General features: G+C 44.0%; 1 protein-coding gene across 3 annotated transcripts in view; it reads left to right on the forward strand.

The window, feature by feature from the left end:
- The window catches only part of AFG1L (AFG1 like ATPase), a 194,666-nt gene that overhangs the window by 54,963 nt on the left and 120,793 nt on the right, over positions 1 to 18,910 (forward strand). For all 3 annotated transcript variants that reach the window (XM_040983866.1, XM_040983863.1, XM_040983864.1), the window contains exons 3-4: positions 8,826 to 8,877; positions 17,634 to 17,735. In XM_040983866.1, coding sequence (XP_040839800.1) covers positions 17,648 to 17,735 — 88 coding nt within the window. In that variant the 5' untranslated portion in view covers positions 8,826 to 8,877; positions 17,634 to 17,647. The remainder of the gene's footprint in view (positions 1 to 8,825; positions 8,878 to 17,633; positions 17,736 to 18,910) is intronic.

An 18,910-nucleotide genomic window follows, 5' to 3' on the forward strand; every position in this document is an offset into this window, starting at 1 on the left:
AGTGCAGTGTGGACGACGTGGAGGGGCAGGTGAGAGAATTGCCTCCACGGACTGTGAGACTTTTCCCATCAATCTACAGCAATCTGGGTGATGGTCTTAGGAGGACAGATATCCTAGCGTGAGAGTTTTTGTTTCATTTATTTTTTAGCTATCCTGCCATCATTTATTTATGATCTTATTTGTAATCTTATAACATTGTGGCTAGAGTACACTTAATTCTTCAAAACTTATTGAGGTTTCCTTAATGCACTGTGTTGGAAGATGTGCCACGTGTTTTTAAGTGTGTTATTGATTGGTTGATTAGAAACTTTGGAAGTAAAACCCATTGAGCTTTGTAACAGTGTGGTCAGATCTTTACAAGTGTACGCTCTTTCATTTCTCATGGTCCGCAAGACTGGGCGTTAACAGGTATCAGTGAGCACGCGGAGTTTGCCATCTTCAAAGTGACTGAGTGTGCCTTGTGATTAGGCAGTGAGTGGGCTGCTCCCCCGGGCTGTGGCCTGCACCCTGGAGATAAGGGAACAGATCATTGGCAAGTTGATGTGGCTTACCCTGGGCCCCCTATCTAATAAGTAGCAGACCCAGGATTTGCACCTGGATGTTTTGGATTCTGGCCCAGTCCTCTTCTGCCATACCGTTAATGCTGAGCACATTCTAATTGGCAGCATCATTGGATGTTTCATCAAAAACCCACTAGAGAAGGTATCATCTTCCTACTGTATAAATTCTTTCATGAAACCCCATTTCCAGGGCATGTGACCTCCAGATCCAACTCTATGCAAACTACTCACTTAGTCACAAATGTATATGTATTTTTTTTAATTTTATTTTTATTTAAAAGATAGATTTATAGAGAGAAGGGAAGAGAGAGTAGCTTTCGTCCACTGGTTCACTCCCCAGTTGGCCACAGTAGCCGGTGTGAAGCTTAGCCAATCCAAAGCTAGGAGCCAGGAGCTTCTTCCAGGTCTCCCATGCAGGTGTAGGGATCCAAGATCTTGGGCCATCCTCTGCTACCTTCCCAAGCTGTAAACAGGGAGCTGAATTGAAAGTGGAGCAGCCAGGACACAAACCAGTGCCCATGTGGGATACCAACGCTCAAAGGTGGAAGAATTACTAGTTGAGTCATTGCATTGGCTCTGTGATATATGTTATTTTGATTCAGGGATGCTTTGATTCTTAAACACTTAAAATTCTCCAGGACTAATAAATTTGTTTTGTCTCAAAAAAGAACTAAAACAAAACAGAGAATCAACAAATTCCTCAGGCAAAACTAGGACAAATCTTGTAACTGCTCATTAGAAAAATGTATTCATTTTACACTGTTGTGGGGTGCGAGCGAGATCATGCCAGGCATGTCTAAGGTTTATTAAGGAGTCTTTATTAACCAAGTCTGGTAATAACAGAGCCCACTAGAAATAGCAAATCACAAGTCCTTATGGCAATCCAACCAATCATAATTCAATCAATTGCAAACCCAAGAGGAATAAATGATCATTACTTTCAAGTCCATCCATTAAGCTGAAGACCTATGTCCCAGCTTCCCCAACAATATAAGTTATCCTAAAACCCATGCATTGAATAACCTGGACATACTTCACAAAGCTGCAGACATTCACTTTTCCCTGGCTTCTCTGCCCACATTCCACTACTGCTAGGCCCCTCACCTCTCCTGGAACTCCTCACAGCACACAAATCAGAAATACAAAGCATCTTAACATTGCTATCTTCATTGTCCCACCTAAGCAGTAAAACAGTGTGAGGAATACAGATACACATAGGAGCTATCCCATGAAGATTCCTGTCCTGGGACAGGCCAAGAGTCTGGTGCCAGAGCAACGAGGGAGCACATGACAGAGAGCAAGCCCCTCCTTATCATGAACCTTCAAGAGGGCTAGTGAGGGGAGTTGTTACACAGCAATGCTACACCGCCCCCTCTCAGCAGAGAGGTGAGAGTCAGAGGTGGGCAGGAGGGAACACCTAGGTGGTGGGGAAGAGTGGCTTCTCCTTAAGGATGGAATTAACATTCCATTGCTGTTAGGCCCCACCTTCAGGAACTCTTTTGAGAGTACATATTTAGAAATATGAAGAGCATTAAACATCTTCACATACTCACCCAAGCCTTGAATAGAGGGTGGGGGGACACAGCCACATTCCATTTGCCCGCTGTCAAGGGGTGCTGGCTATCACTGGCTGCATCCAATAACAACAGTTTTTAATCTGAGTCTAGTGTTAAGTGTATGGCTTTATCCAGGCAGGAAGCAATGCACAGCAGGTATTTCACATAAAGGTTAAATCAAGCCCTTACCTAGAGAGGCATGGCTGAGTCTAAGGCAGCAGGCAGAGGGGAGCCTGATGAAGGGTGAGGAGGGAGGCAGGTGCCGTGGCCTGAGGATGGGGCACCTGATTACCCTAGGGGTATGCAGTGCTGCCATTGAAATCCCCAGCTGAAGGGAACCAGAGGAAAAGATCAGATTCATTTTTATCCCCTCTTCCCTGTCTCCTGTGAAGAGCACGCCAGCCAGTGAGGTCAGCCTCCTGATGTTCAGGAACCAAACTGAAGTGGTTTCTTGTGGGGAGAAGAGTGCTTGGAGAATGACCAGCACTGATAAGTCATGCAAGGATCATGCCCATCGTCAGTGTCACAGTTACCTGTTGTTTGTAAGACATAAGAATAACTTACAGGAAATTAGAGCACGGACACAGGAATTGTAATGGAACTGAAGTGAAAATATACATTAGGAGCATGCAAATGGTGTAGGCTCCTGTGTGACAGTCATTTTGAAGCAAACCGTGTGAGCCTGCCTCTTCTTGAAATCATAATTCATAAAAAATTTAAGAGGCCAATATTTCATGTACCAGTTAAGGTCATTCACTTCCCAAATTGCAGTGCCTGGTTCCAGCTTACTTCTAATGCCAGTATTCTGCCGAGTTTTTGAGGAGACAGAGACAGAGAGATCTTCCTTTTGCTGGCTCACTCCCCAAATGGCTGCAATGTCCAGAGCTGAGCCAATTCAAAGCCAGGAATTGGGAGCTTTTTCCCCCATGTCTCCCATGTGGGTGCAGGGGCCCGAGAACTTGGGCTATCTTCCACTGCTTTTCCAGGCCCCATGCAGGGAGCTGAATTGGCAGAGGACCAGCTGGGACACAAACTGGAGTCTGTATGGCATGCTGTATGGTGCAGTAGGCAGAGGATTAGTCTTATATTCCACTGCCCCGGCCCAATTTATCTATCTATCTCTATCTATCTATCTATCTATCTATCTATCTATCTATCTATCTATCTATCTATCTGTCTATCGGCACTGGTTTATGTCCCAGTGGCTGTATCTCCTTCTCCCTGTAAATCTGCCTACCAATAAAAATAAATAAATCTTTACAAAATTTACCTGAGAGGCATAGAGGTACAGACAGAGATCTTCCACCCTCTTACTCACTCCTCAAGTGCCTGTCGCACCAGTGCTGGGCTAAGCCAAAGCCAGGAGCCCAGGATCAGTGTGAGTGTTTCCTGGACGGTGGGGAAGCATGTGTTTGAGCCATCACTGCTGCCTCCCAGGCCTCACATTAGCAAGCTGGATTGGAAAGTGAAGCCAGGACCCAAACCTATATACTTCTTCACTGTTGTGTCCAAACCTGCCACTTAATGCAAAGATGTGTTATAAGAAGTTATGGATTTCAATCACATTCCCCGTTACTTAATACAGAATGTTCCTTGGTTGTTGTTTTTTTTTAAACTCCTACTGCCCTTCATTCCTGTTTTTACTTCTTCCAATGGAAAAATGACAGATTTGAGCACCAGTATATGAGGTCACACAAGATTTTCCAGATAATTCTGATGACTTCTTTTTATTATTTAAAATATATATTTTTTATTTTTCATGATATAGTTTCATAGGCTCAGGGATTTATCCCTTTCCCCTTCATGATGTCTTCATAAGGTCACCAAGCTTGTAGTTACATGTGTCTCTGAATCTTCCCCTTTTTGTCTGCCACTGTTGTGCTGGGTTCCACTGCAAAGCTTCTGGTTCTTTTCCTTTGTTTTGTGAAGGCCCTCTGCATTTTTATTCATTTCCTCATTTCCTTTACTTATTGTTTGTTTCAGTTGTTAAGTCCTCATCTTGCATGTTAGCGTTTTCCATCTCAGCTGATCTGGAATCCATTTTCCTGCCACAGCTTTTAATATTTCTTTTTACAGTTCTTCTTGCTTACTTTCAAGCTGGCTTAACCTTTCCATTTTTGTAAATAAATGTCATGCATTTATGACCATCAAAGTAGAGAAAATTTCTGCTCTGGACTCTGATTATTAAATTTCATGCCAGTTTTCTCATGTGAACCTGTTCTAAGATTAAGAGCACAACACACCTGGCCCTGCCTGACCCTGCCAGGCCCGACCTGAGCTCAGCCCTGCGGTCATGAGGGGCTGGGGGTGCAGGCTTGTGGGGAGCCTGGGGGATGCTGCTGGCAGGAGCATGGGAAGATGTGGGGCTTTGTGTCCAGGCAGGTGGAGTGAGCCTGGAAATTTCCCCATGTTCGGGATCCATGGATTGATCAGGGAAGGGGGTAAGGAGATGTGTGGGAGGGAAGACTGCTGAGGGAGTATGTTGCAGGTGAGGAATGACTTCTGAGGGACTCCCATCGACAAGCCACTGTACTTGCAGGTAAGTGAGGGGACTAAGAGTGAACTATTTGGAGGGTGGAAGCCACTGGAATTCTGTGGGTCAAACAGATGCAACAGTCCACATAGGAGATCTCAGCTGGGTTGGTTAGTATGGATCACAGCCAACTACCACTCATAGATGCATACTAAAGCTATATCCCAGCACAGGCCAGTGAGAATCTGAACAGGGGAAGGATGGGTAATGTTAGGCTGGGCCATGACACTAACCAGCACTCAAGAGAAACAGGTCCAGGGACAGATTCTGTGGGGGATATGTGGGCCCATCACTGTGGAACAGCAAATTGTGCTGGTTTGCTTAAGAGCTGGGGGTGGTGACAGGCTGAGTTAGGTATAACCATGGAACTCTCCATGTTGAAACCTGGTTGTTGTTGGGCTGTAACATCCACCAGCTCATACAAAGGTTGGGATGGAGGGGACAGACTATGCCGGGTAAGGGCATACTACCCATCAGCATATGTAAGATCTGGGTTCAGGAGTGGGACTGGTGAGGGAACTTGGAAAACTCCCCCAGTGGGCCGTAACTCCCACTGGTGAACATGTGAGTCAGACCTGGGTGTTGGTCAGGCTGGGCAAGGTAGCTCTACTTGTTGGCAAGTGTGTGGGCTAGTTCTGGAAAGAGACAAGCCAGGCAGGGCCAGACTAACGTTAACTCTGTGGCATGTGCAGGAGCCAGGCTGGAGTGCGTGTCAGGCTGGGCTAGGCTATCACAATTACTGGTTTGCATGAGCCAGAGCTGGGAACAGTCTGTGGCAGGGCTAGAACACCAAAGAGTTGGATTGGGGGCCAGACTGCAGCATCCGATGGCAAGGACCACGATGGGGAGATGGGCTGTGCTGAGCTGGGTCAGGACAGCTGCTGGCACATGCAAGATCTGAGGCTGGGAACAGGCTTGGTTGAGGAGCTAAGGTGGTGCCCCTCCCTGGGTTGTGGTTCCCACTGTGAGTGCAAGAACCAGAATAGGGGCAACAGTCTGGGCTGGACATAACTGCAGTATCCCTTGGCATGGGCGTGGATGAGCTCTGGAGCTTGCCAAACTGGGCTAGACACTGGTGCTTGTTAGAGCCAGGGTGGGCGTAGGAAGGGCTGGGCTAGGTCTTGACACCAGCTGAACCAAGTGAGAGCTGTGTAAGGGCATGAACCAGGTGTGACTGTGTTGTAGGAACTGGAACAGGTGTGGACCCGTTGGGCAAGGCCACTGTTCCTGCCAGGACAAGAGGTGGACTGAGTCTAGGCCAGAGACCCACCTGTGTGTATGCGATCTGCCACTGGGAGAAGGCCTGATAGAGAAACTTTATCAGGATGCAGTCCCTGCAAGTGAACACGAGAACCAAGGCTGGTGACAGCCCAGACCAGGCCAGGTTACTGTGCTCGCCAGCATACATGGTGGGTCAGGTCTGGGAGCAGGCTAGGCTGGGCCAGTTCATAACACCCGTTGGCATATCTGAGAATCAGGACAGGGTACAGGACAGGCCAGGCCAGGCTGCAATACCATCCAGTCCACATTAGGGCTGGGACTTGGGCCTGGCTGGACTGGATGCCTGCACCCACCAGCATGAGCTGGAACTCGGGGCAGACCAGGCTGGGCCAGGTTACAGCACCCCACCAGCTAATGCTGAAGTGAGGCCGACCTTGGCAAACTGGGCCGCAGTACCCACCAGCACACATGAGACTCAGGGTAGAGGGGTCAGGGGATTGCAAGCCCAGTAGTGGGGCTGTTGGGGACCCTCCTGCTTGGCCACTGCTCCCATTGGTGAGCATGTGTATTGGAACTGGGGCAGACCAGATCAGGCAGAGCTGTAACACCTGTTGGCTTGCAGGTGAGCTGGGTTGGGGGAGAGCCAGGTTGAGGGTGAGCCTAGTGTGAAAATTAGGGAACTAGGCTGCAGTTCCTGCTGTTGAACGTGAGGGCCTAGTGTGTGGCAGGCAGGATTGGGCTCATCCACAGCATCTATTGGTTTATGTAACATGCAGGATTGGAGATAGAACTGATCTAGCAATTGCAGCTGCCAGAGTGTGTGTAGGCTGACATGGATGGCATATTTAGCCAGACCTGTACTAGCAAACACACACAAGAGTCTGGGATTGCAGATGAGTTTTCCTTGGGGATCCCCTCAACTGAACTGTTGGACTTAGAACTCCAACCACGGGGAGAATCACAGGATCTGTGGATTGACCGTGGAGTGCATGTGTTAGAATTAAACTTCCTTAGTGGCTAAGATGGAGCAGTGGAAAGCATGCCCAGATGCACATGGAGGATGTTGCTGTCCATTGTGGCCTGCAGAACATCCATAGCAGAGGTACCATAGCAGAGGATGGAGGACAGAACAAATTGCTTAACTGCCCTAGCCAAGCACTGACAGCAAATATCTGGGCAAATGGAGACTTGGGGTGGGCTCTGTCAGCAGATGGAACTTGGAAGGATCTTCTAATCTTTGGATCAGTGAGTTCAATAGCATTTCGGAACTGTCAAAACCACTCAAGCAGAACTCTCAGAGCAGGTCCACGTTGGAGACCCTGGGATGGCATTGGGTGGCTGCTCTCCATCTCTGGGTACTGGGGTGGTAGGGAAGCTAGTTTTGGCTTCTCCCCTTCTCCAAGATACAGGAGGAAGAGGGGGAAGATTTGGAAACAATAATTTCACCAACTTTCCCCTAATCCTCGACCCTTCTCACCCTGGTCAACTATGTAAACATCATCATAAAAAAAAAAGCAACACTTTTTCTGACAAGTTGAAAACATAATAACCAGTGTGCAATAATGATTCATGCAAAAAGAAAAAAAATTAAGAGGCTTTAGCAGGAGTGAAAATTTGCTTGCAGTTGAGATTTAAGAATAGCTGGAGTATGTTAGCATGCAAGAGGCTGTTCAGGTGGAAGACTCATTTCTTTAGCCTGGTCTATGTCGTGAAGATATCTACAAGCTGCATACGGGATTGCATTTAATAGAGAAACTCAAGAGGAACAAGTAGGCAGGTTATGATTCAAAATCCAAAGCACTATGGACTAGATCCTGAAATCTAGCTTTTGAGAATGTTCCCTGCCAAATGATTGGCCATGTTGGTCAATACTGAGTCCTGTAACCTTTGCTTTTCATCTGCTTTTCTCCTCTCCTCATTCACACTGTTCTGGCTTACCTTGGTTTTTGCGTAGGGGCCTGGGAAGTGCAGCCAAAGTTGAAGGTCACTTCTAAAGGGAATCCCATCTGAATGGTTATTCGGGCTGATGATCCTATCAGGTGAAGGGCAGTTGTGTTTTGTTTCTGTCTGGAGCCCTGTAACTCCAGTTCCTGGGGTGTATTCCTGGACCTGCTGTGCACTGTAATTGCCAAGTAGTTGTCTATTTTTCCAGGGTTCACTTCCTGCCCAGAAACCCTCTATGGTTCCTGGAGCCCTAGTTTTCCTATATGTGGGAAGGGTTTTGAGAACCTACATATTTGAAATGTCAGTTTTTTTCACTGTCACATTTGATGGATGGATTAGATAAATTAGATTGAAAATCATTTGAGTGGCAGAGACCCACAATGACTTGAGCCATGACATCTTCCTCTCAGGATTTGCATTAGCAAGAAGCTGGCATCAGGAGTCAGAGCTTGGTATTGACCCCAAAGACTCTGATATGGAATGTAGATGCCTTAACCAGCACCCTAACTGCTGGGTCTCATAACCCATCCTTATTAATTGTCTTGGTAAAGTTCAGTGATATTAAATTTATTCACAATGCTCTGCAACCATCAGCACCATCTATCTTTAGAACTCATCCACCTTGTGAGCAGACATCCTGTGCCAATTAAATACTTCTCCCCATTTTCCTGTGCCACCAGCTGCTGTCTGCTGTTTTTCCTATTCTGTGTCTCCATGGTTTCTAACCATTCTGAGTACCCCATGTGAGTGGAATTGTACCATGCATATCTTTTTGTAACTGGCTGATTTCATCTATACATTCTTCAAGTTCCTGCATGTAGCAGGTGTCAGAATTGTCTTTCTTCTTACAACAATGTACTTTTCTGGCTTCATGGCTTTTGATATCTAGCTTTTTCTTACTTATATGTGTAACGGCTCCTTCTTGGTCCTATGATATAACATTAGGAACACTTTGTATATGATTTTAATTATGTGCATGGTAGAGATTTATGATCTGTTCTTGATTTGCAGCTTTTTTCGAGGAGCAAACCTCCAAGGGGCCTATATGTTTACGGAGATGTTGGTAAGTGTGTTAAAGCACGTTTTGGGTGGGGCCATGCAGAAAGGTTTCTAACCTCACTCAGGGATAAGGTGCCTGTCCATCCCTTCACCCTCTTCCAACAGGGGGTTGGGAAACAGGAAAAGGCAGAGGAGCTTAGGGGGAGAGGCCAGGTATCAGGAGGGCAGCTGTCTTCAGTTTTCACTTGAATAAGTAGGGCTACTGAATAAGCTGAGGTTTGTTAGCAGGTTAGCGTGCAATGTTGTTTAATGTGCAAAGTGAGTTGCTCTCAGGGGAGCAAATCCTCCAGAGATAATTAATAGGTAAATCAGGAGCTCAGAGCCAGTGCTCGCTGACTCTGTTTAATATGTTCTTAAAAAAAAAAAGTGTGTGTGGGGGGCAGTAACCTTTTCATTTCCACTCATATTTCTACTTACAGCCAAAGCTCTTAGATGAATAACTTGTTCATAAGTTTTTTTGAGCTTAGTTGCTAGTAGATACTTTTTAAAAAAGATTTGTTTTATTTTTATTGAAAAATCAGATTTATAGAGAGAAGGAGAGACACAGAGAGAAAAATCTTCTATCCATTTGTTCCCTCTGCAAATGGCTGCAATGGCTGGAGCTGAGCCGATCCAAAGCTGGGAGCTAGGACCTTTTCTTGGTTTCTCATGTGGGTGTAGGGACCCATGGCTTTGGGCCATCTTCCACTGCTTTCCCAGGTCATGCACAGAGAGCTGGATGGAAAATGGGGCAAATAGGACAGGAATCAGCATCAGTATGCTGGTGCTTGCAGATAGAGGATTAGCTAGTTGAGCCATCCTGCCAGCCCTGCTAGTAGATGCTTTTAATGTAGAAGTGGTAACATATCCTTGGTAACATTTGGGGCCAAAAAGAGGAACAATTGGATAGATCCATCTCAGAGAGTTCCTTTCTTTGTAGATTTTCCTTGTCAGTTGATGTCTTGCTTCTTCTTTGGCTTCAATCCTACTGCAATAACAATCTGTTTTCTGGCTTCTATTTCCTCTGAAGACTGCTCCCCACCTGGGCTTACACCTTTGTTTGGTTACTGCCATTCACTATGTTGTGAAGAGGGCCTGTGCCTTACTGGGCTTCCATGCCTTCAGCATTGTCAGTTACTTCTTTGTATACGCAAGATTCCCGTTTCCATCTAAGAAGATTGGTTTTGCCAGCCTGATGCTGTGGTGTTGCATATTAAGCTGTTGCCTGCAATACAGACATCTCATCTAAGTGCCAGTTTGAGCCCTGGCTGCTCTACTTCTCATTCAGCTCCTTGCTAATGCATCTGGGAAAGAAGTGGAGGAATGTCCAAGCCCTTGGGCCTCTGACCCACATGAGATACCCAGAGGAAGCTCTTGGCTCCTGGCTCTGAACTGGCCCAGCTCCAACTATTGTGGCCATTTGGGGAGTGAACCAACAGATGAAGGTCTCTCACTCTGTCTCTGTAATTTGCCTATCAAATAAATAAGTCCTTTTTTTAAAAAAATAAGATTGGTTTTGCACCCAGATTTCTAAGCATGCTTCAGACTCCATTGGATCTGTAATACATTTGTGTTGGGAAAGAGTGGCGGCAGGAATTATTTTCTTAGTAGAGATTTCAGGACAAGATACCAATAGGAATTAAATGTTGAGTTATAGTGACTTTAAAATAAAACCATGGTGGGCCTTTGGCCTAGTGGTTAAGCTGCTGATGTGGGTGCCCATGTCCCACATTGAAGTGCATGTCCATGACTGTTCTCGGTAGCCAATTCCAGCTTCCTGCTGATGCAGGCACTGGGAGGCAGCAAGTGATAGCTCACGTAGGTATGTCCCTGCTACCCCCAAGACCTGGATTGATTCCTGGCTACCACCTTCGTCCCCTCTGAGTCCTGGCTGTTTCAGGAATTAGATGCATGAACCAGGGGGTAGGAGAGCTCATGCTTTCTCTCATTCTTTCTCTCTTTGTTTCTCAGAAAAAAAAACAAAGAAGAGGATAAACTGTCCTTGCCTTTCTCCTCTCTTCTAATTTGTCTACAAATGCCTTTTTCCATCTGTTTTGCATTTGAGATTTAAACTCATCTAATAAAAAGAATTATATAGTTACAGAAGTGGAAAATAAACGTTATTTAAAATTTGTCAGAGCTCAAAAATGACAGATCTAAAAAATAATCAAGGAGTTTGAACTATTTTTTTCCGAGTCCATTGGCCAGATGATAGGTTGGAGACCAGCGTGTGCTTGTTAATTTAAAGATGTTTAGAGAAGGAGTTGCTTCTGCTTTGTGAGCCTGCACCTTTGGTTGCTGCTGGTGGAGCCTGTCCTGCTGTCTGCTCTCACCCGTGGCCTCCTGCAAGCATGTTACTTCCTGTACCTTCACTTTCAGGTTCACTTATTACTAAAACCAACATCATCATTTCTCCTTTTGCCTTAACCGCTTAACCATAAATGGAGACATTAGGAAAACACTATTGCTTCCACTTCTACAAATGGGCTTTTATTACTATTGTTATTATTACTATTAAACCCTATTAAAGTTGTTGAATTATAATTTGGAAAATGCTCCAGTGTGCTTAGAAGAATTAGAAAAGCTGTGGTAACATGGGAGACTCTCATGGGGTTGGGTGGGTGGCAACTTGAGGTTAGAGAGGGGAAGAGAAAGGAATTGTAAGATGGGAAGTGAGATGAACACTTGATGGTAATGCTTGCTTTGTTTCAGATACTTACATAATGGGTGGTGAAAGGTAGGCCCCATTGTCATTTTGGGGTATGTCAGTGACATCATCTGCTCTTCCTCTTTACTGCTGACTTTTTAAAAGAATATTTATTTATTTTTATTTGAAAGGCAAAGTTTTACTTTCTCTCTCTTTCTCTCTCTCTCTCTCTCTCTATATATATATATATAGTCCTCAGAGAGAGAAAGAAAGAGAGAGATCTTCTTCCACTGGTTTACTCCCCAAATGGCTGTAATTACCAGGCCTGGGCCAGTTCCAGTCCAGAAGCTAAGAGCTTCTTCTGGGTCTCCCACATGGGTGCAGGGGCCTTAAGACCTGGGTTATCCTACACTGGTTTCCCAAGCTTATTAGCGGGGAGCTGGATCTGAAAGTGAAGCAACTGGACGCAAACTGGTGCCCATAAGGGACATTGGTGCCAAAGTAGTGACTTTACCTTTTATACTGCTGTGATGGCCCCCTAGCAAGCTTTCTTATGACAAAGTTTCAGAATTTTTCTTAAAAAAGATTTTTGTTTATTTGAAATGGAGAGATAGAGAGATCTTCCATCTGCTGGTTCACTCTAAATCCCTACAATAGCTGGGGCTGGATCAGGTCGAATTCAGGAATCTGAAACTCTATCTGGGTTTCCCACATGACCAGCAGGGTCCCAAGTGTTTGGGTTATCTTCTGCTGCTCTCCCTAGCATGTTGATAGGGAGCTGTGTAGGAAGTGGTGAACTGGTGTTCTGTCCCATGTGGGATACTGATGTAGCAAGTGGTAACTTAACCCTCTGTGCCACAATGCTGGTCAGTTTCAGCTCTTGGCCAGCAACCTGTAGCATTAATTAATGTCAGGGTTAATGATTTCTCTGACACATTAGAAAAGAACAAAGGTACATTTTGCTTGCCAATTCCTTCTCTATTCACTTTTATTTTAGCATCTCTTGTTTTACTTTTTACACTGGGTACTAATTTGTGCTGTTGAAAGGTGGGCTGATTTTAAAGGAAATGGGAAGCATGGTTCTGTAAGGCTTGGTGGCAGTGGTGGAGGACCACAGGTTTTCCAGCTTTTTCCTGCAGGGGCTGGTTATGGAAAGTGATGGCTGAGTGAGGGGGTAGGGGCACTCTTGAGTAATCCTCTTGGGCTTCCTAATTTTTTATGGATTTAAATGTTAGAATCAAAGAGTTAGGGTTTACAGGTGAATCTTCCTGTGAATCTTCCCTTGTGAATCTTCCTGTGAAAAGTGGAAGGCTTTATGTATGGCTCTGTAGAGACTAAAGCAAGATTAGTGTTGGCTTCTTCCTCACCTTTGATCACTGTCTCCTGTTTTCCTTTTTCCATTCCCTTGACAAGTCTTTGTTGAACATTTGCCTTGTTGCCATGCAGTGTATTATTTCTGGAGATGTGATAGTGAACAAAGGAAGATACAGTCTTTGTTCACCCATCGTACAAACTGACTCAGTAGCTTTAAAATACATTTTTTGGAAGCATCTTGAAGCTGTTACTCTTACCACTGACCCAATGTTACATATGACAACACAGAGATTTACATAGGCACTTTGTGTGCACATTTATGCCTGGAAATTAGTTTCAGAAAAATACCTCACCCTACATGTGATGCATTCTGATCTTTTTTGTTCCCTTTCATTTCATGACGTGGCCATTACAACTGTGGTGGCAATTTGGAAAAGCTCTGGCCCCATGTCTCTGGTTTCCATTGCTTCCCATTGGTCTGCTGGTGCTAGCTCCTGTTTAAATTTGTCAACTGATCTGGTATAATGGCTCAACTAGATAATACTCTGCCTGCAAGCTCCAGCAACCCACACTGCCCCACTTCCCATCCAGCCAGCTTCCTGCTTGTAGCCTGGTAAAGCAGTTGAGGATGGCCCAAGGGTTTGCAAGTGTTTGGAAGAAGCTCCTAGCTTTAGATCAACTCAGCTACAATCATTGTGGTCATCTGGGGAATAAATCAGCGAATGGAAGATTTTTCTCTCTTTCATTCTCTTTGTAAAAATCTGCCTCTCCAAACAAACAAATAAATCTTTTAAAAAACCCCAAAGACAGAAAACTTGTACTTGAAACTTCTCTAGACTCCTTAACCAAATTGAGTGGGTGCCACTGCAATTGTAGCTTCATGTTTCACTAGATTTTTATTGTTTGATGGAGACCTTTAGCAACCCTGCTGGCCCACACAGTGATTTGAAGCACAAATCTTTAGGAGTTGCTGAACTGGCCCAGCCAGGATCCCATCATTGTATGCATCCAGAGTCCTATTGAAAGAACTAGGTGTTTTGGACAGTCCTTGTTGTCTTTTTCTGTTTTGTTCATAATCACGAACTGAACAGTCTCATCTCATGTTCACTCTATGCCCTGTTTGGTGCTGGAGGAAAAAATATCAATAATTGCTTTGGTATAGCCATTGATCTCTATTAAGGTTAGGAAAAGCAGATGTGAGTAGGAATTCATGAGAAAAGGATGAATACAAAATAAGTAAAAATTTAAGTATGACCTCTACCAGTTCACCTTCAAAAAATTAACAGTATTCTAAACTTCATCTAATAATCAGTTATTCAGATTTCTAATTGTGACATAATTATTTCTCTTTTCATTGTGATGTTGATTGAGTTTTTAGGACATTTCAGCTATCTGTCTGTGTTATTTCTCTCTCTCTTTCTCTCTCTGGACTTGACTCTTCTCAGGAACCTTGTAGGAGTGGAATCATACAGTTTCTGCCTTATCTCATCCATATTATTTAGCAAAATATCTTCAAGATCCGCCTGTGTTCTAGCATGTGTCAGAATGCCATTCCTTGTAAATAATGACATTCTTGGGCCTGGCACATTAGACTAGTGGCTAAAGTCCTCGCCTTGCACGTGCCAGAATCCCATATTGGTGCTGGTTCTGATCCCGGCAGCCCCAATTCCCATCCAGCTTCCTGCTGGTGGCCTGGGAAAGCAGTTTAGAATAACCCAGTGCCTTGGGACCCTGCACCTGTGTGGGAGACCCGGAAGAGGCTCCAGGCTCCTGGCTTCAGGTCAGTTCAGATCTGGCTGTTGTAGCCAGTTGGGGAGTGAATGATTAGATAGAAAATCTCCCTCTCTGTCTCTCCTCCTCTCTGTATATCTCTCTTTCCAATAAAAAAAACTTTATATTTTTAAAAAGAATGACATTGGGCCCGGCGCGGTGGCGCAAGTGGTTAAAGGTCCTCGCCTTGCACGCCCAGGATCCCATATGGGCGCCGGTTCTAATCCCGGCAGCCCCGCTTCCCTTCCAGCTCCCTGCCTGTGGCCTGGGAAAGCAGTTGAGGACGGCCCAAAGCTTTGGGACCCTGCACCCGCGTGGGAGACCCGGAAGAGGCTCCTGGCTTCAGATCGGTGTAGTATCGACCCGTTGCGCACACTTGGGGAGTGAATCATAGGATGGAAGATGTTCCTCTCTGTCTCTCCTCTCTGTACATCCGCCTTTCCAATAACAAAATAATAAAAATAAATCTTTAAAAAAAATAAAAAAATAAAAAGAATGACATTTACGTCTATGTATATGTTACATTTTGTTTGCCCTCTCTCCTACTGATGGATGTTTGAATTTTTTAACCTTTTGTTGGCTTTTATAAATAATGCAGCATAAGCACTGATTTGTGTTTATCTGAATCCATGATTTCAGTTTCTTACTGAATAAAAGGGTACCTATAAGTAAGTTTACTGGATTGTATGGTTGGTCCTATGATTATTCTGTGTTTAATTTTTACCTAGTGTTAGTATTATTAGCATTCTCATTAGTAAAACAAAGAGGATCTAGGTTTTATACCTTCTCACTAAATTGAATTTTTATGTTTAAAAAAATAGTAGCTGGGCCCGGCGACCTGGTCTAGCGGCTAAAGTCCTCGCCTTGAATGCCCCAGGATCCCATATGGACGCAGGTTCTAGTCCCGGCTGCTCCACTTCCCATCCAGCTCCCTGCTTGTGGCCTGGGAAAGCAGTCGAGGACGGCCCAAAGCTTTGGGACCCTGTACCCGTGTGGGATACCCAGAAGAAGTTCCTGGCTCCTGGCTTCGGATCGGCATAGCATCGGCATAGCATCGGCCGTTGTGCTCACTTGGGGAGTGAATCATCAGATGGAAGATCTTCCTCTCTGTCTCTCCTCCTCTCTGTATATCTGACTTTCTAATAAATAAATAAATCTTTAAAAACAAACAAACAAAAAATAGTAGCTATTTGAATATATGTGAATATCTCCCTGTAGTTTTGACTTTTTTTTAAGTTTTTTTTTTTTTTTAATTGGAAAAGTAGGTTTTATAGAGAGAAGGAGAGATAGAGAAAGAAAGATCTTGCACCTATTGGTTCACTCCTCAAATGGCTGCAATGGTGGGGAGTTGAGCTGATCCAAATCTGGGAGCCAGAAGGCTCTTTTGTCTTCCCAAGTGGGTGCAGAATCCCAGGGCCAATCTCTGCCACTTCTCCAGGCCATAAGCAGGGAGCTAGATGGGAAGTTGGGCATCTGGGATATGAACCAGTGCTGATTTTGGATGCTGGTGCTTGAAGATGGGGGATCTGTCTGTTGAGCCATGGTGCCAACCCTGGACTTCTTTTTTTTTTTTTTTTTTACCCCAATGATCAGTACTGTTGAATTTCTTTTCATTGTAGATTTTTGTGTTTATCCTTTATGCTTCTCCCAGCTTTCCAAACTTTTTTGTCATAAAGTTGAAATTTGTTAACACTTTTCCAGTGTTGTGATGATATGATTTTTCTTCTTAATTTTCTTCACATGGCTACTTTTAAAATTTATTAAGCTCTTCTTGGATTTCTGGGCTAAGCTTGATTCCATAATGATGGATTCTTTTTATCTATTGCTGGTCTCAGAAAATGAACTGGGATGAAGCCTTTCGCCCCTATGTTCTGAAAAGTTAATGTAAGATTGTTATTCTTTATATTTAAACTATTCAATAGTTCTAATAATATATTTAATAGTTCTTGCTAGTGATACCTGTGGGCCCAGAGTTTTTTCTCTGTGGGAAGGTTATTAATCATAAACTCACCATAATCAATTATAAAGTTATTTGTTGGGCCCGGCGCGGTGGCGCAAGTGGTTAAGGTCCTCGCCTTGCACGCCCAGGATCCCATATGGGCGCCGGTTCTAATCCCGGCAGCCCCGCTTCCCTTCCAGCTCCCTGCCTGTGGCCCAGGAAAGCAGTCGAGGACGGCCCAAAGCTTTGGGACTCTGCACCCGCGTGGGAGACCCGGAAGAGGCTCCTGGCTTCGGATCGGTGTAGTATCGACCCGTTGTGCTCACTTGGGGAGTGAATCATCGGATGGAAGATCTTCCTCTCTGTCTCTCCTCTCTGTATATCTGCCTTTCCAATGAAAAAATAATAAAAATAAATCTTTAAAAAAAATTTATTTGTTTATAATTATTTCTTTTTAGTATCTTTAAGAGCTCTAGTGATGTTTTCTTTTATTGCTGATATTGACAGTTTGACTTGTTCCTCCTTTTTCTTAATTCAACTGAAAGTCTTATCAGTTATTTTCTTTTTTCAAAGAGTCTGCTTCTGGTTTCATTGATGTTTCTGTTATTTCTTTCATTTTTTAATTTTAAGATTCTCTTATTTATTTGAAAAGCAGGGTTTCAGAGACAGAGAAGGGCACACGCACAGACACACAAGAGAAAGAAAGATTGATTGATCAATTGATCTTCCATCCACTGGTTAGCCACAATGGCTAGGACTGGACAAGATGCTACCAGGAGCCAGAAACTTCATCTGGGTCTCTCATGTAGGTGTCAGGGACTGAAGTACTTAGGCTATATTTCAGTGCTTTTCCAGGCCATTAGCAGGGAAGTTGAGCAGCGGGGGCTCAAACTGCCACCCATATGGGGATGCTGCTGTCCTAGGATGCAGTAAATTAACATGCTTTGCTACATTGCCAGTTCCTCATGGGAGATCTCTCTGTTTGTCTTCCCTTTCCTGTAACTCTCACTTTCAAACAAAATAAATGTCTTAAAAAACATAAAAGCTTATAAATAGTCATTGATGCAATCAATACATGCTGCTTATCAGTATTAATTTCTTTATTTTTAAGGGACAGGAAAAACAATGGTGATGGACATGTTTTACGCCTATGTGGAAATGAAGAGGAAAAAACGGGTCCATTTTCATGGTTTCATGCTAGATGTGCACAAAAGTAAGTTAATAATCTGAAAGAAGTGATTTTCCAGTGGGCATTGCCACAAAACAGATTAGATTTTTACTTGAAGTAAAATTTTATTTGGCTTCATTTGTGGGGATTTTTTTTGATATGTTAAAATCATCATGTAGCCAGAGTTGGTGCTTGACACAAATTCTGTACTTCCACACCAGAGAACCAAGTTTATTATTATTAAGTTTAGGTATATTCTATTTCTATTAAATGCTAGTTTTTTTTTAAAAAAAGCATTAAAAATGCACTTAGAAGAAGTTATTTTTCATTAGGACATTTATTTCTTTCCCTTGGTTATTTCTTGAACAATTTGTATCTAATTTTTCAGTACTTATTTGTACCTGCTTATGTGTTCCTAGGTTAATATCAGGCTGACCTGCAGAACCAAGAGTTGTACGGAACCAATACCAAGGCCATGGGCTGAGATCCCTTGCTGGAACCATGCCTTTGAGGTGTCTGTAATCTGATGCCTTGGGTGTCAGTGTGTATCCCTTGGCTATTGGCTCTGCAGTGAATGTCCAGAGCCCCAGTTTGTCCTTGAGTTTTGGAGAACAGAGCTGATGCATGACTGCACGGCAGCCGAGAAACACTGGCTGCTTGGAAGAAAGTGTTTTGGAGACCGATCAACTGTGCTTAGAACTTTTCTAATGATTCAGTTGCCACAGGTTTCTGAACCCCAGCAGATAGGTTAATAAGGCTTAGCCTTAAAAGCACCCTAGGACTAGTTAGAACCAGGCCAGAACTGAGCAGCTCTGGAGTGGTGGCTTTCAGCATCTGAGTCCAAATGCTGAACCCAGAAACCCTCCAACACTGTAGAATCCAGGCTGGTGCCAGGGTCACAATCACAGGAAGGCAGAACCCCCAGGAGTCAGACCAGGATTGTTGGGTCCTTGACAGTACGACTTTAGCATTCAGTTTGACCCATCCTCTATGTCTGGTTGCCTTGCCAGCATTGTTATGTTGTTTCAGTTTGGCATGATCTGTCTACCAGCTTCACTCTAACTTCCCCAGAGTAGAAATATCTGAATTAAAAAAATTGTATTTTATTTGACATATGAGTATTATACTTGTTCATGGGGGTAAAGTATTTTGATATTCTGATCCATGTATACAGTGCATAACTGTATCTTTTTTCCTAATACTTTTCAGCATTTAGTGCC

Source organism: Ochotona curzoniae, unplaced genomic scaffold, assembly GCF_017591425.1.
Source record: "Ochotona curzoniae isolate NIBS_2020 unplaced genomic scaffold, NIBS_Ocur_1.0 contig_3819, whole genome shotgun sequence".
NCBI classification, from domain to species: domain Eukaryota; kingdom Metazoa; phylum Chordata; class Mammalia; order Lagomorpha; family Ochotonidae; genus Ochotona; species Ochotona curzoniae.